Source organism: Maylandia zebra, linkage group LG3 (genome assembly GCF_041146795.1).
Source record: "Maylandia zebra isolate NMK-2024a linkage group LG3, Mzebra_GT3a, whole genome shotgun sequence".
Lineage (NCBI taxonomy): Eukaryota > Metazoa > Chordata > Actinopteri > Cichliformes > Cichlidae > Maylandia > Maylandia zebra.
The window spans coordinates 62,916,615-62,934,655 of NC_135169.1; the positions used below are offsets into that span (position 1 = coordinate 62,916,615).

General features: G+C 45.5%; 1 protein-coding gene across 1 annotated transcript; it reads right to left on the reverse strand.

The window, feature by feature from the left end:
- Window positions 1-3,332: 3,332 nt before the first annotated feature.
- Window positions 3,333-13,581, reverse strand: aco1 (aconitase 1, soluble). Its single transcript, XM_004575937.4, has 21 exons — window positions 13,459-13,581; window positions 12,295-12,409; window positions 12,037-12,205; window positions 11,486-11,623; window positions 11,330-11,399; window positions 11,076-11,259; window positions 9,535-9,674; window positions 9,282-9,453; window positions 9,088-9,188; window positions 8,780-8,896; window positions 8,357-8,516; window positions 8,149-8,284; window positions 7,457-7,541; window positions 7,150-7,306; window positions 6,703-6,827; window positions 6,505-6,609; window positions 5,750-5,892; window positions 5,461-5,608; window positions 4,351-4,473; window positions 4,093-4,278; window positions 3,333-4,019 (listed from the first exon to the last, which is right to left on the reverse strand). Exons 2-21 carry the CDS (start codon window positions 12,401-12,403, stop codon window positions 3,903-3,905), a joined length of 2,685 nt encoding a protein of 894 aa, XP_004575994.3. The 5' UTR covers window positions 12,404-12,409; window positions 13,459-13,581; the 3' UTR covers window positions 3,333-3,902.
- Window positions 13,582-18,041: the final 4,460 nt, after the last annotated feature.

Consider the following 18,041-nt stretch of genomic DNA (forward strand, 5'->3'; position numbering starts at 1 on the left):
TTGTGTGGGAGACAGAAAGGCTTCCTCTGCTGTGTTCAGTCTGGACCTGCTCTGCAGGACTCTGTGGAAATGTAGCACAGCTTTTACTTGAGTAATGTCACTAAACTCTCCACACTTCTTTTCTCCCACCTGGCTGGGGCTGATCAGCTCGTCCCCACCCACACAGCCCCAGTCTCATGCATGCAAGTCTCAGCAGCTCCCTGAATGTTTCTGTGCTCTAAACAATCTCACAGACGCCTCTGGGTCAGCCTGGCTGGCTCACTGCTGAGGACTGCTGAGACCTGAAGCAGGCACTGGCCTCTGGTGTCAGTCTGCCAGGCGTACTGGTGGATCTCTAGATCCAGTAGGTGGTATTCCACAGAGGGGAAGCTCCACTTCTTTCTCCAGGTGAGCTCATAACCCACAGCAGCTGTCTGCTGGTGGCTGTGGAAGCAACACACGCACAGCATGGAGAGGAGGGAGCTGAGTTTGCTAGCTGCTCTTTGTGCCGTCCTCACCTGTGGTCCTGAACCAGTACAAGCTGAAATCTGTTTCCACGTGTCTGGGCTTTTTCTCTCTGCACACTGGGAGTAACTGGGAGTAAACCTGCTGCTGCACACTGAGAGGAGCGAGCTGCTTTGGTTGAGGTGCTTCAGGCCCTCTGGTCACCTGGCTTTTGCATCAGGTAGACCTCAGGGATGAGATCGTGGCTTCAGAGGAGGTGCTGGAGAAAACTGCTGGCAGACAGGAAGCGTGTGCATCTTTGCCTTGTTTGTTGGTGTTCCAGAAATCAGTGCTGTGTGAAAGCAGAACTTTAAACAATGGAGAGCTGCTTTCATGCTGCCGCCTGTGCCTTTCTGAGAAGCAGGAAGCTTCGTCTGCCAGTAAACTTCCTGTTCTGCAGCTCTGTTCACCCTCTAGTGTCAGAAAGGAGCAGATCATGAGGCACGTCAGAGGAACCCAGCGAACCACAAAGCTCTCACTTCCTGTCAGAAAGATATTTGAAGCCGTTTCAGACCTACTTTTACCTTCAGTCAGCTGGCAGCCTGTTTATGCAGCTGAAGGCCGTCCAGTGACTCTTTTAAGGCTCCGTCTGAGAACCAACAAAGGGTGCACACTAATGTAAGCTACACAAGTGAACATGATGAAAAGTATAAAGACGACGGGACAGCGGAGCCAGAAACCAGCTTTTATTTCTGAGACTTCATCGGACATGTGAGAGCTACAAAAACTGTGATTCTCAGAACCATGAAAAGCAGGACAACAGCAACATGTGTGAAGAAAGGATTCACGCAGACAAAGCCTGAAGGTTTTAATCCCAGCAGGAAACGTTCAGTTTCCAGTTAAGACACTGGCTGTGAGTCTGAGAGCAGCTTTTTTAAAACTGCCTGCTGAACGACTACATCACCTAACGAGGTCATTGTCACCATATTTATGCTGTCATCGGTGCACGTAGGGCTGCGCGATATGACCACAATCTCATATATATAAGACATTTATCGTCCTGGCAACGATATAAATCACAAACATGTGATATTTCCTGTGAATCTCGTGCAGCTCGACTGGCGTTTAGTTTTTCCAGCTGTGCGTCCTGCAGCTGGAGTCGAGTGTTTTAACCGATGCATGAAACGATATATTTTTAGACATAAGTTGTAACTAGAGATGGCACGATACCACTTTTTTATGTCCGATACCGATACCGATATCATAAATTTGGAGATCTGCCGATACCGATATGAATCCGATATAGTGTTTTTTAATCAACAAAACTGTTTTTTAAAATATCTTGCTGCATTTTGCAAGTCTGCAAGTTCATACTCAAGTTTAAAACAACAACTACACTAAAGCTATTCTGTTATACCTGTATACAAAAAAAATATTTCATAGTTCAGCAATACTGATCAATCTAATAAACTTAGACCTACACCATCCTCCCTATTCTGGTATTTTAAAGAGTACTTAGCGTAAATATTAAGCAACCTAACTAATAGGGTTCCAACTCCCAGCAACAACAAAAATAAATAAATAAAAAATAGGGAACCACCCCTCACGCTCCACCTCATGATGCTTAATCGACGTAATCAACCTTAATTTGATGCAGTGTGAAAAAAAATGCACAGAAATCAATTATTTTTCAAGAAATATTAAATAGATTCAACATCTTTCTTCAACAAAATTGCAGACTGCACAGATGGTACCTTCCCAAAGTAAAAAGTACTATAGCTTACTAGGGTATATATATTAGACTTAATAGTTACTATATACAGTAATTGACTTCTATTCATTTTACATCAAATTAAAACTTTGTGTGTCAGATAATTATTTATTAAAAGCTCGACATTTTAAATGAGAATAAGAAAGAAAAGTATGTCTTTGTGCCCCCTTTTCCCAGTTAATGCCCTATCGGCCCCCCTGGCTAAACTTTGCTAGATCCGCCCCTGCACAGTTACCAGCCGTCAGCTACGTAGAAAAAGATCCTTGAGTAGAAAGTAATATTAAATAAATTGTAACAACAGCTTATCAAGCTTAAACGTGCTGCTGTTGTTCAGCCGCTGGTTTCCTCTTTCTGGTGCAAAGTGGGCCAAAAACAAACAAGAGAGACGGACTCATGACAGAAAAGCCGATCAGCTGATCATTTAAGCAGTTTCATGATTGAAGTAGCAGCCGGAGAGCGAGAGGCAGTCGCTCATTAAGCTTAACGTGGGAATGCTTTACAAACATTCAGAGATGGACTTACACACGTGCTTTACTTCTCTCGGGGATAACTTTGTCGGAGATGAAATGCCAGGTTGCTAGCGAAGCTCCAAATGCTATCCAGACCACCGACAGGTCCCGCATGCCACAGCCGCTCTATCACGTGATGCATACTGCTCCGACTGCTAACGTTCTGAGGTGAGTTACGGTGTGTTGCAAGTTTTGTGAGGTGCTTTCGTGATATTTAATGGATCGGATTACATTTTTTATTTTTCTCCGATATCCGATCCAGTAATTTAGGTCAGTATCGGACCGATACCGATACGTAATATCGGATCGGTCCATCTCTAGTTGTAACGGACGCAGTTTTCTCTCAAAGTTTCAGGCTGAGGTTTATTTTTAGCACCTGACGACTCTTTTTTGCTTCTCCTCCATAAACTCTCTGCATCTTTCACGTGATTCAGTTTATTTTGAAAAGTCTCAACAGGATCTTGAGCTTTATTATGAAAGGTTTACGCGATGGTGTTACCGTCATTGTTGCTAACAACAACATGTAAAAACAGGCGCTTGTCCGTCTGTAGTGTGGTTATATTATATATAAGAGAAAGAGAGAACTTAAGAAATTAATACTACAGTGACATCAAAACCATGAACAAATATTGCAGTAAACAGTTTATTTTGCGACACCACGAAACAAACGATAGCGTGATAGGAATCGACAGACGTTTTTACATCGTCATATACATGGTTACATCGAACAGCCCAAGGTGCAGGTCTGGCTGCTGCTGACATGTGTGTGATACTAACTGTGGTCCACGAGGTCAACAACAAGAAGTCTTAAAATGAAGAAGCACTTGGTCTTATGGCACAGGGGGACGTCTTTGCTTTAAGGACCAACAGCAGAGAGCCACGTCTGTCTGTGACATGTACACAGCTGATGGTTCATAAAGCAGGATGGTTACAGGACGGTGGGCCAGGCAAACCTGACTGAACGGGTCACCTTCATGTGCACAATAAAAGCAGTAAAGCTGCTGAGGCTGAGCCCTGGACTGAGGCGGATGCTGTTTCCCATGTTTGAATCAAGCTTCATCTTATCTTTAGTATGGTTAATAAATACTCATCATCATCACCAGTCTGCTTTGCCATTCAAACACAGCTGCTGGCACCAGTAGTAAAACCAGAATCACACACACTACAGTTATGCTGTGTAGCCCACAGTGACACATCAGTTAGGACTCAGACATCTTGCGGATCATGTAGTTGAGGATGCCTCCATGCCGGAAATATGCCAGCTCCACATCCGTGTCAAATCTCAGGCGCACTTGGAATGTTTTCCCCGTGTCGAGCTGTGGGAGCAGGGAGAGAGCAGGTCAGCGTCACATCCCAACACGCCTGCAGCAGCGTACTGTCTGTCCGTACCTTGATGTCTACGACCATCCTGGGTGTGAGCAGCTCAGGGATGACCACGGTGTAGCGCTCTCTGCCGGTCAGACCCAGGCTGTCGGCCGTGTCTCCTGGTAGATACTCCAGAGGAATCACTCCCATCCCCACCAGGTTACTGCGGTGGATCCGCTCATAGCTCTCTGCCAGGACAGCCTTGATCCCCTGCAAACACAAAAAACACCTGAGACCTGCAAACAACTATGTGAGCATACAAACAAAGTAGTTTGAGTTTACCAGCAGAAAGGGGCCCTTTGCAGCCCAGTCCCTGGAGCTCCCAGAGCCGTACTCCTTCCCTGCGAGAACGAGCAAAGGGATTCTGGACTGCTGGTACCTGTCTGCAGCATCGAACACATCCAGCTGAAACAAGAACACAGATGCTCCAATCATAAGATACGCCCGGCAACAGCACTGCATCTGTTACCATGGTCAGCAATGCCACACATCTGACATGGTCTACACTGATGCTTTTACACAACAGTGATAATTAACCCTGTGAGGTCTGAACCCTGCCCTACTTTAGATTACTGCTGCATTTTATTTCACAACTTCATTTTCAAGAACAAACCTAAGAGCACCGTTAGAGCTACTGTAACAGTGTTTAATGAATCTACATGCAGCTTGTAGTTCCTGATGTCAACCAAGAACCAGAACGCACACTTCCTCATAGCTCACTTATTATCGAGATAAAGAGTCACGGCACAAAGCTCTGATTTTTCTCTTTCAGGCATAACCGTTGATATAAATATGGGAAACATATAGATGTGTCTAACATTTGCTATGTGCAGTTATTATCTATTATTATCAGCTGGGTGTTGGTGGTGTTCCTGAAACAGCTGCAGGTTACTGTTAGGGTTAGGTAGGTACTGTTAGGTACATGCTGCCCTCTGGTGGACAAACTATGCAACCTCAAAACTCGTAAACAAGAGTGTCCGCAGGCTCTCCTTCAGTTTATTAATATCACAACATTGACTCAAGATCATCAGAAAACCTTACATTTATGATCTGCTCTCCACACTCCTTTAGATGCACTGACGGTCATGTATATATAGCTATAATAATATTAGCTGGTTTGTAATTTAAATAAAGAAAATGTGCTCGAGGCATAAATTAAATGTAATTTAACATCACAGTTTAAACAGCTTGTGTCTGACTTCTGTTGAGAAGTTGAAGTTGCATAGTTTGTCCACCAGAGGGCAGCATGCAGCCCTGACTGTGCTGGCTCTGATATTTCAGCATGTGGGTTCAGTCTGAGCTGACACAGCCGTGCCCCTTCTTCTTATAAACAAGTGCTGCACAACGATGCAGCGCGAGGCTTCCTGTAGCTCAGTGGTAACGAGCTCCTACCGTTTCTCCTGTCGGCAGGTGGATGGTTTGTGGCGCCTGCTTGTTGAGAAACTTATTGAAGAGACGGATGTTGGCAAACGTCCCTCTGGCCATAACGGCGTCGTTACCTCGCCGAGAGCCGTACGAGTTGTAGTCTCGGGAGTTCAAACTGCCAAAAGAGCAGCAGCAGAAAATGTTGATGGCTTCACACCGACAAGTGTTTTTCATCAAGAGATGAAGTCATATGAAAACTGTCTGTGACGTGGGCTAAGTACCATTATTATTCAGTAACACGTGTGCGCTGACTCACCCCCTGCTGGTCAGGTAGCGTGCTGCGGGGCTGTTCCTGGCGATGTTCCCCGCAGGTGAAATGTGGTCGGTTGTGACCGAGTCTCCCAAGTTCAGAAGCACACAGGCATCTGTGATGGAGGCAGGAGGCTGCAGCTTCCTGGTCTGAGTTAATACAACACAGTCAAGACACGTCAGGTCAGACAACAGGGTTTCCTGTGTGCAGCGGGGACACGCTCGCCAAACCACACGGCTCAAAATGTCTCACTGTCTTAACTAAATGATGTGCAAGACTAGTCAACGAGCTGTCACTTTGTTTTAACTGAAGCCGGGACATTACTGTGTCATAAATGTTATGCACCCGTCTTCCACCAGATGGCGTTGTTAGTGAGAAACGGCACAAATCAATTGTTAATGGTGGAAATGAGCTTTCTCTGAAAGGTGGATGGGCTCCAAACAGGGGGCGGAGGTCATTCGGAAGGGCTTTAGAGTAGGCCCACCTCTCTGGCTAAGGTCACCTGGGTCAGGTGTTGGAACCGGGCGTGTCCTACTGCAGGGAGGCCCAACCAATAACACGACAGCCTCCTTGTGACAGACTGTGGAGCTGTGGTGGAGCACAGTTCACCACCACAGTCACCTCCAGGCACTGTAAGCTACACCCTACACTAGTGGGGCCAATTGCTTTATGGAGGCAAGTCCACTCTTCTTCTCAATGAAGGCAAAACATAACCTTTGAATAAGTCTGCAGACGAACATTCGTGTACGGCATGTACTTACCAAACCATCAAAGAAGGGCGGAGACTTGATGTAGGTTGATTTGGGGTCCCAGGTGTAGAGTTTATCAGAGGGAGCAGCCAGCGAGTTCCAGCGTTCATTCACGTGCTGCAGCGAAACCACAAACACAGCACGAGGCTTTCTGTCAACGAGACATATCAGCAGTGCACGATCTCCCCAACAAACGTAAGATCACACTACCTCGATCTTCTCATAAACCTCTTTGAACATGGATGGGATGACGAACATTCTCTCCACAGCCTGGATTTCCTCTCGAGTGGGCCAGATGTCCCTGAGGAAAACGTCTTTGCCTTCAGAGCTCATCCCTACAGGGGATAGAGAAAGAAAGAGGACAGCAGTCAAACGTCTTTTCAGCTGATTGTGATAATAACCTAAACCATATACAGACGCTTCAGCTTAAAGCTCATCAACACACTTAGAGCTGCTGGAAGTGAGCTGCAGGTTTAAACCCAGAGCGCAGGTTGTCTCGTCTCTTTCTTTCAAATATCACTCCTATTTATTTAGACCTGGACCTGTTTCCACCAGCCATCTATAACTAAAAGGCTTCAGCTTAGTATCTCAAATGTTTTGGGTTAGTAAGTGAAAGCTTGGAGATCCAACTCAAACCTGTTTCAATCAGTGACTTACCAATGGGCTCATTGTCAAAGTCTATTCTCACTGTGCCAGCCAGTGCATAGGCGATGACGAGCGGTGGGGAAGCCAGGTAGTTGGCTCTGGTGTTGGGATGCACTCGTCCTTCAAAGTTTCTGTTGCCTGAAAGGACGCCTGCAGCGATCAGATCCCCCTGAGGCACAAAAACACCTCAGTCACATGACACACAGAAGGCTCATGGTGACTGAACACGGAGCTGCTTCAAGTCAACAAAGAGTGTGTTAGGAATGAATAAACGTCACAGGAGGAAGGAGGAGGAGCCTCCGATGTAAGCCGTTAGTACCTGGGTTATGGCCTCCACCACCGGCTCTGGGAGCGGCCCACTGTTGCCTATACACGTCATGCAACCATAGCCAACAACCTCAAAGCTGGCAGAAGACACAAAGGGATTATTAGACATCTGCACGTCACACACTCTGTCACTCTGTCACTTCCTCAGATGTAAACACAGGAGTACCAGTTCTAGGGGCGCCACAAACGTGCAGCACACAGGGGCGCCACAAACGTGCAGCACACAGGGGCGCCACAAACGTGCAGCACACAGGGGCGCCACAAACGTGCAACACACAGGGGCGCCACACGGGGGCGCCACAAACGTGCAACACACAGGGGCGCCACAAACGTGCAACACACAGGGGCGCCACAAACGTGCAACACACAGGGGCGCCACAAACGTGCAGCACACAGGGGCGCTTCAGAATCAAACAGCAGTTATGACGAGACATTAACGCAGTGATGCTGAGCGCTCAGAAATAACTCTAACCCTAACTCTGTGTTGTTAAAACACCTCAAGTCTTCTGAACGTAAACAACATTAAAAACAATCATTGAAACGTTCACTGATCACTGTGCTGATGTCCTGCTTTTAAACACTGGTTACACTGGATCCTACCAGGTCTCTAGCAGGTGAGAGGTGTGAGTGAAATAACAGTCAGTCAACACAAACGTGGGATCATTTCAACAACAAGCAGCTTACCCGAGCTGAGACAGGTAGTCCATGACGCCGCTCTCTCTCAGGTAGTAGGTCACCACTCCGCTGCCAGGGGACAGGCTGGTTTTTATGTACGGCTTCACACTCAAACCACACTCGACTGCTTTCTTTGCCAGGAGTCCTGAGATACGAGAGACTCTCATTCAGTCACTGTGTCAGAAAACTGTGTGACAGTGAAGCGCAGCACACCCACCTGCTCCCAGCATGACGGATGGGTTGCTAGTGTTGGTGCAGCTCGTGATGGCAGCGATAACCACCGAGCCGTGACTCAGCGCGTACTCCTTTCCGTTGAACTGGAAGGGGGCTGTAGCGTTGTGGCGCTGCGGAGCCACCTGGAAGCCCTTGAAGCCTTGCTGAGGCGAGAATTATAGAAAAGAACGATTTCAGAGGATCTTATGTGACAGACGTGTCGGTTAGCAACAAGGCTGTAGCAGCACACGAGTGACTCCTGGTAAGACTGAAGTGAACGGCCTGCACTAATGAGCCCCCCTACAGCAGCTAGACACCTGTGCACCTGTGCTAGAGGCAGGTATCACCTCATGCTACAAGCAGTGATACTGACCAGAGCTAATGCTGAGTGTCAGCAGCCTCCACCTGTAAATGTGTAGGAACGCACCTTTGCTTCCAGACAAACTTCAAAATCTTTCTTCATGTCAGACACGGGAACTCTGTCCTGAGGTCTTTTGGGACCACTGCAGCAGGGAACCACCGTGCTCAGATCCAGCTCTACAACCTGAGGAAGACAGACACATCCAGCTTTATTCTTATTACATTTGCATCATGTCACAATTTTCATTAAAATCTATAAAAGACAAAACAGACAATGACCTGTGATCCCTGAAAATAGACTTCCTCATGAACACATGGAGTGTTTTGTGGGTTCAGCAAACATGTGCACAAACATAAAGGAAGTCAGAGGCTGACCTGAGTGAACTCTGGATCCTGGGAAACATCATTGTAGTCTCTGAAGATGGCCACCGCCTTCAGGTACTTGGTAATGTATGCTAACTTCTCTGGTTCCCGTCCTGATTTTAGACAAATGAGTCGCATAAACAAAAAGAATCGCCTGCAATGAATGAATGCAACCTTTGTGCTGACGTCAAACGCCACCAGCTCACCGGTTTGTTCCAGATACTGAAGGCTGACATCGTCCACGGGGAAGAAGGCTGCCGTGGCGCCGTACTCTGGACACATGTTGGCGATGGTGGCTCTGTCAGCGATCGACAGCTGAGCCACACCTGGGCCGAAGAACTCCACGAATTTTCCTACCACGCCCACCTGACGGAGGTGCTGCGGGCGCATGCAGAAAGCACAGCTGTGACGTCAGAGCGCTGACTGCTGTTGGAACAGCTGCATCAAACGCCCTCCTACCTTGGTAACAGTCAGGACGATGTCGGTGGACGTGATGAACTTATCTGCAGCGCCGTGCACCTTGTAGCCCACCACCTCGGGGAGCACCATGCTGATTGGCTGACCCAACATAACAGCTTCTGCTTCAATCCCACCCACACCTGAAGGGGCAAGGTCAACTTTTATTTAGGACACCAAGCTCACACCTGATTTTTCACTTTCACACCATTACAAGCAGCTAATGCAAATGTTTCTGAGTGATCTTACTGCAAATCAAACAATCTGCACTTATGTGTGGATGCATAACTAAAAACAACACTATTACTACTAATTATGTTAACAAAGTGTTGAACTGTCAGAGGTTAAACAACATAATGCACGTTCACAATGATACAAAAAGGCAACAACATGGGCTAACAGTGCAGACGCTGCTGCTGCTCCTACAGGTGTGACCTCCAGCCCCCCGTCTGCATGAAGCAGTGCTGGACACACTGTGGCACAAACCCTCATCAGCATCAGCTGAACAGACAGAGTGATGAGAGACGGACCATCACAACACTTCTAGATGCAGGTCTGTGCTGCAGAGAGATGCAGACAGAGTGGAGGTGTCAGCGAGTCCAGTTTCTTTCAGCATCAAATGCAACCTGTGACAGGCAGAGGTCTGCAGAGCCAAAGACACGACTGAGTCAAGTTTCTGAGAGTTAACAGCTGTGTGACGGCGGCTCACAGGACAACAGCTTCAAGCAGCTTCATAGTGGTCGTAGTAAGAAAGTCTCAGTTTCTACTGTTTGACAGGACGAGCTGCAGAAAGAAAGCCAGACGTCAGAATAGGACAAAGTTCCACAGTGTGTGGCATCAACATGGAGGAGGAAGTGTGATGGTCTGGGGCTGTTTGCTGGATCCAGGGTTGCTGACTGAACCAAAACAGCTACCACAGCGTTCTGCAGCACCATGCAGCACCATGCAGCACCCTGCGCTCCGTCAGGGCTTCATCCTACAGCAGGATAACGACCCACACATCAGTCCAAGCTGCGCCAGAACGAGTGTCCAGCACAGCCTCCAGACTGAAAGCCCATCGAGCTGGTTTGAACTGAAAGCAAAGCAGCTACAAAGGTCCACATTTATGGAACTTCTGCTCCAGATGTGGGAGAAGATTTGATTTCTGTTGTAGACAGAAGCCACGACTGCGTTCAGCTGCTACATCTGCCAAAGGAGGCGACTGACGAGTCAAAGGTTAGAATATGTTTGGGTCTAAAACTGACTCCAATTACTTTGTGCTGTGCTTTGATTTCAGAGTGCAACGAGACATTAATCATTTTCAATGGAAAAATGTGTGCATTCTAAAACCTCTGACTAGTAGTGTGTATTTCATGAGGTGAGGATCCTGCACAGAGCAAAAGAAATCAAACAATAAACACGGCAAAAACAAACTATGAGAGAATCTAGTTAATGATGGAACAGAGAAGCTGCATTCATACTGGGACCAGCAGCAGCCTACAGCAGCATAACTGCTGTAAAAGAGAGTGAGACAAACAGCTGCTCCTAAATATTCAACGTCTTACCCCAGCCCAGGACGCCCAGACCATCGATCATGGTGGTGTGAGAGTCGGTGCCCACCAGACTGTCCGGATACAAGAGCCCATTCTGGTTAAACACCACGCGGGCCAAGTACTCCAGGTTGACCTGGTGAACGATTCCTGAACCAGGAGGAATAATTCGCATGTTTCTGAAGGCTTTGGAGCCCCACTGCAAAGACCAGAGATCATATTTACGGACCGAACCATCAGACTTACATGGACACACGACAGTTTCATACCTTTAGAAACTGAAATCTTTCTTTGTTGCGGTCAAACTCCAGATCCTGATTTTTCTGAAGGCTGTCAGACCTGCGTGAAGAACAACAAGTGAAATGAAGCAGTGAATGAAACACCTATGAGCTGACACACGGTGGGAGAAAGGCAAGAGATCTTACTTCCTGTTGAAGTCCACTTGGATGGAATGATCAATGACGAGGTCAGCGGGACAAACTGGATTAATCTTTTCTGGGTCGCCACCGAGTTTCATCACTGCATCACGCATGGCAGCGAAGTCGACCACAGCAGGAACACCGCTGCGTGACACAGCACAGGCTGATCAGGGACCGCTCAGAATGTGATGTCACCTTTTTAAACATCACTAATAAGACCCCAAAAGCATGTGTTTGGAGTCTATGTTACCGTAGAAACCTGTTGCTTACACAGGGAATAACTTTGTTGTTGTTAAAGTCCAGACTGCTTTTAGCAGATGCTGCTGCAAACTGCACTTAAATCCTGAGCTGGTTATTTCACTCAAAGGTTCTTTTTGCACCTGAGATGATGTAAACAGGGATTTCACAACACCTGCAAACACCTCGTGACACAACGTTCTTCTTACAGACCAGCGTTACTCTGATGACATCACTGACACACCAGGTGCATTAAACGTATTAAATGTGTGAAAGTTAAAACAAGACACTGACACTCAAATTGTGAGGAAAAGACATACGTGAAGTCCTGGAGGATGACCCGCGCCGGCCTGAACGGCACCTCCACAGTCTGGAACTGCGTCTGCTTCCAGTTCAGGATGCTTTCCACATCCGAACGCTTCACTAGAAACTCATCACAGTTCCTGACGGCAGATTCCAGGAGGACCCGGATGGAGAACGGCAGACGGTCTAAGGAGCGCACGTGCAAGTCAATACTTCTCGGTTGTGTGCACCGACGAGATGCTTCATGTTAGCATTCAGTGTAGATGTGCTCCTACCATATCTGGGATCTCCAAGCTTGGATAGATTGAAAAACTGCTGCTCTGGGTGTTTGGGGTCCAGAGGCTCAACTATGTGCTCAAAAGGATTTTTCACAGTTGCCGACATCTTTTCCTAAAAGAAGATCAAAAGCCTGACTTACATGATGCAGACTAAAGAAGCACCTTTCAAATACGTCAACAACATACAAACCAAATGAAGACTGACAGGAAGGCAGAGCTCGGGCCTGTTACTCGTTCCCTAACGGCAGGTGGATCTGCTTGGATTCAGGGTTAGTGGTGGAGGGTCGTTGACCTCGTTCTATGAACATTGCGTAACTCAATTCCTTTAACAAAAATGTGACGCTGACTGTGTGTCAGTCACTTGCAGCTCAAACACACATTAAGTGAAATTCAGGTTCTGGGGCCTGTTAGAAAGAGGCGTTATCTGTGTGAAAGGTGAAAACAGCGCATGCCTGCACACCTTACATGACCACAGACTTGGCTGGTTAGCTGAAGTTCAGGCTAAACCTCTGCTGTCAAGTGCAAAGTCAAACTGCCACGACAGTGACAAAGACATCAATATCCGGACAGCTTTACTTCTAATGGTTTAGTCCTGTGTAACAACTACTGTCACTCCTGCCGATATAAAACGTGACGCTGACCTTTAGGTCACATTTGTAGCCTCGGTTATGCCATTTTTACCAGAATGGTCCCAGTTTCAATCAGAAAGTTTTACACTTGAAGCCTGATTAAAGTACAGCTTTGTCTCCACATCCGTCACGTTGGTATATTATCAGTAAAAACGTGCGAAGAAAACCTGACCTGCTAACGATCACGGTTAACTGCACCCATTTACGAATTCTACCAAAACTTGCTAAATTTGATGCTACGTGTTCAGTTAGCATAGCTCATGGGTCAAAGTTCAGCATTTATGAAGACAGGTATCAGGCTTTTATTCAAAGATGAACATTTAAATTGAACACTAAAACGAAGGAAAGAAGCATAACATTAGCTAATAATTCAGACATGATATCTTATTAGTGTGAGTTGGTATAAAGCATAATGTGACAGTTGGATAAATTAGCTTTCGTAGCGACACAACGAGAATTTCAGTTCAGACGTTCTTCTGGAAAATCGTTAATAAGCCAAGAAACTGAATGTGGTCGGATGGTTATTGCTTACTTTAGATGCAGTGTTGAAGTATCACCAGATCACAGCAGTTAGGTCACAACCAGCTAGTCGCCACAAAACCTGCTGCTTGTTCCGCCCAGGTTCCGCCTCCACTGGGGACACTTCCGGTTAGGTTTTTATTCAGAATAAAAGCTGAACCCACGCCGGGCTTTGCAGCTTCATATCCACGTATATCTGACAACTATGGAAAGGAACTGGAACAGGAAATGAATTATTTATTTATTTATTTATTCATTTATTTATTTATTTATTTTCGGTGGCATAATACAAAACAATTATTTGGCATTTATATATTTTATCTTATATTTTAAGAGGGAGAGAAATGCTGAGTATGACAGAAAGACCCCTAGAACCACAGTCAAGCATGGACTGTTATGCTTTGGAGCTACTGAGGGTACAGGATGACTTCACCACATTGAGGGCCAGACGGGTCTTGCACCATAAAATGTGAACCTTCCTTCAGCCAGAACACGGGGTGGTGATGGGTCGTGGGCTTCCAGCATACCACTGAGTGAAAACACACTGCCAAGGCAACAAAGCCGTGACTAAAGAAGGAGAACATTAAGGGCATGGAGTGGGCTAGCCAGTCTCTAAACTTCAGTCCCATAGAAAACCAGTGGAAGCTTAAAAAACAAACAAACTAGGTGATTAAGAGAATATCACGAAGTCTCGCCATTTAGCAGTGTTGGGGAGTAACGGAATACATGTACCGCCGTTACGTATTTAAAATACAAAATATGAGTAACTGTATTCCGTTACAGTTACCGTTTAAAAAGGTGGTATTCAGAATACAGTTACTTTGTTGAAATAAATGGATTACACTGCGGTACTTTCCTGTTTCATTTTGTCGCGGGTCAGGACTGTTTGGGTTTTGTTTGACAGCTACGTTCTGTTGTTCCAGGCGGCAGCGTTACGGTTGCCATGGTTACAGGGCGACGCTCTCTCTCTCTCTCTCTCTGCGACTGTGTGTTTCCTGGGTGAGAGAGCGCCTTTTCGTTGTTGTTGTTGTGCTAAGCTAACAGGCAGAATGCTACAAGCATAGCTCTAAAGAATGTAGCATCATGGGCAGTGTAGTCCGTGTTGCAGGGAGAATGGACTGCCATACACGTTATGGGTCTGTGAGCGCGAGGAGGGAGAAAAAGGCGAGTGGAAAGGTACGAGTTGTCATCGAGGAAAAACGGGAGCTGGAAGCATGTAAATATAATAATAACCACTGCAGCCAAGAAGAGTGCCTGACGAGCCCAGTTGTAAGTAAGCTATTAAGACTCGACTGTACTCCGTGTTCCTGTTTTCCTCCGAAAACAATAAGTTCAGTTGGAGCAGCCTTTCAACGCCTCTCTCTGTCTCTCGCAAGAAAAGTTGACCCACACAACAAAGTAAAGCTATTTTTCGGCTACGAGCCGACAGGGACCCCGCCGCATTAGTCAGAGGTCCCTTTACTACATGTCGCGGACCTTCAGTAATAGTAATAAATCACACAGCAATAGTACATTCACGTTGTTGTAAAAAGCACGATAATATATTAAGTAATCCAAAGTATTCAGAATACGTTACTGTCATTGAGTAACGTAACGGAATACGTTACAGAATACATTTTGGGGCATGTATTCTGTATTCTGTCATGGAATACATTTTAAAAGTAACCTTCCCAACACTGCCATTTAGTTAGTATTAGGCAAGAAGTTAACCAATGCTATTAAAAACTATCATGAGCAAACCAACATGAAGCAAAAATGGGGAACAGCAAACCTAACGCAATAATGGATTTGTTATATTGTACACATTCATAAAGAGAATAATGACCAGCATGTTTCACTGCAGCCAGGGAACACAAGATAAGATAGATAAGAACACCTTTATTAATCCCACAGGTGGGAAATTTGTTTCGTTACAGCAAAAGTACAAAGTTATGTAGCAGAAATTAGAAAACACTGGAATGCAATAAAATAAAATACTATATACAATAGAATAAAATAGACAGGCCGTCCTACCTGAGAGTAGAACTCACAGTGGTGAGTCTGAGATTTACAGTTAGTGATGAACCTCAGAGAAGGATACACAGTATCAACCGGAGCAGAAGCATTCATATGTAGAATATCTCCATAATCCAGCACAGGTAAAATGTGCCCCCGAACAAAAAACGAATACAATGTAGCGCTGTGCAGACTGTATACTAAAAGATTAGCTGCTTTTATCAAAATGACCAGTAGATGGTGCTGCAGCAGCAGCTATGTTCTTACATGTGTCATTTGCTTCGTGGCTCGTGTTAAACTAGCACATCTTTATAGTTTGTAGTTGCAGAACTACTTACTTATGCAACACTTTCCTTTCCAAACACATATGCAGGTGGTTACATGTGGTTAAAATGATTCAAATGCAGTAAGTATGCACGTTTTTCATATAAATATAGTCTATAACTTAATTATTGTCTGTAGCCCACATGATTACACACTTTAGTTACATGAAACATGTGTGTTTTGATGTTATGTACTGTATAGCCTGTATAATAAATAAATATGTAGCCCAATAAGTATAAACTCCAGAAAGCTACACAACTTGGGGCGCTTCATTTACAAACACAAGTCTAACTTAAGTTTCACTGTTTTTTGTTAGAAAACAATCACATTGTTACAGCTTAAATGACACAAAATGTCAGAAATCTGCACTGTCATGAACAAACATGTAAACCTCATTTTTCATGATTTGCTGGATTCACCCTCTGAGGTCTGAAATACAACCGGACATTTTTGACTCCTTTTGAGTTTAGGCTGTGGTCAAACAGGAGTTTTTATCTCCTTGCTCTGACTGTCACTGCGGCCCCGCTGCTGTGTCAACATGTGTTTGTGCTAAACAATGATGGAAAGTGTTATAAATGACTTGTTGGCCTCTGATCTGTCACAAACAGCTGAAACGTGTCTCTCATGAGTCACATGAAGGTTTTTGACAGAAAGGACAAAAAGTAGCTGCAGTCAGTTTGTGTCATTTTTATATTTATTCATCTGGGAGAAAAATCTGAGGGACATTAAAATGTGTTTTCAACAGAGACAAGAACATGAATATAACAGAACAGGTAAATGAACATGTTTCAAGTAAACAGCTGGACTGATCAGGTCCAAACACAGAGTGATAAACTTGTCAAACAGCTGTCATATCTTTATATAGAAGCTCTTTATAAATGCTGCTCACTGCAGTCTGTTTACTAATAATGTCAAAGTGTTAGAAACACAGAAACATCAGAATGGTCTTTGTTCACAGAAACCTGTCTGGGATCCTTTGTTGTTCTTTTGATGCAGAGTTACATTATAAATATAAAGAGTTATTTCAGAGTCTCATCAGTTTTCCTGCATGTCTTTATTTAACACATCAGCAGGGCTGAAGCTCTCATGTTAAACACACACTGATCTATGGACACGTTCATGTGTTTCTAACAGAACCAGGCTGTTATCAGCCTGCACTAACATTATGTCACACACACTGAATGTAACAGTGACAGTTTACATCATCACACGATCAGCTGTGATTGTTTCACTGTCATCAAACGAGTCAACAGGAAGTAGAATCAATAGAAACCAATCATTTACTGACAGCATGTCTGATGGAAATAAGTGCAGATTATGTATGAAGTCTAACTGCACACGGTAACTGTGTTACAATAAGGACTTAACAGCGCCCTCTGCTGGAGTGTTTCAGTACTGCGTTAACTAGAATACACCACCTCCTCCTCACACCACCTGCTACAGCTCTACTCTTCTATGACTACAGTCATCCACAGCACTGATGTGAGGTCACATGGTTCATATGTAAGGAGCACAGCTGACCTCAGGTCAGTTTAATGACTGTGAGCAGCAGCTGTGTTATTGTCACTGTGACAGGGAGACACTCTCAGACACAGCGCTCATGTCAGCTTGTTCTCATGCAGGAGGATCAGGAGCTCCATGTTTGTCTTTCTGTTTGAATCATGATGTGTTTGTGCCATCAGAGTCTGTCATGAGTACTCAGGGTTTCACAGCAGCTCTTCTGGATGCTGACGAGGACTCCAACCTCATGTTTCACCTCTCTGAGCTTCTGATGTCTGTGAACACTCGTGTTTCTTCTCTGGGCTCATCTGGACAAAAACACCTTTCTGTGTTTGGCTGCAGCCTCATTCTGACTGACAGGAAGTGTGTTATCCATGAGCTGCACTTCTGTGAGGAAGTTTCCTGCTGTGTTTCCTGTCTGTGGACAAACACGAGTGTTCCAGCTGAGGACTTGGTTCCTTCCACCTGTCCATACAGGACATCACGCTGTCTGCAGCTCTGTAAATGCAGCTCCAGGTCCTTCCACGTGCTGCTCTGTATTTGTGCAGTTTGTAGTGTGTCCTGGGAAACGTAGCACACATGGTGTTCTTCTGCTGTTTCCTCCTTTCACTGAGTGTGAAACACTGACGCTGTGCTGTTGTTCACAGAGGGGAGCTGATTCTAGCTGCAGCTGGACTCTGTCATCTAACTGAATGTGTTGGTGCTGATCACGGGGCTCTGAGGGGGGAGCAGCAGGAGGACTCTGGATGCTGACGTCAGTGTATCTGTGGAAGCTCC

What these genes read in the sequence shown, in the direction of transcription:
- aco1 (XM_004575937.4), bottom strand. Translation starts at nt 12,403, where the DNA reads ATGTCGGCAACTGTGAAAAATCCTTTTGAGCACATAGTTGAGCCTCTG. An exon ending in GTCATCCTCCAGGACTTCAC is followed by an intron (nt 11,624 to 12,036) that starts GTATGTCTTTTC and finishes TGTGTCACGCAG; the next exon opens with CGGTGTTCCTGCTGTGGTCG. An exon ending in AGGATCCAGAGTTCACTCAG is followed by an intron (nt 8,897 to 9,087) that starts GTCAGCCTCTGA and finishes TGTCTTCCTCAG; the next exon opens with GTTGTAGAGCTGGATCTGAG.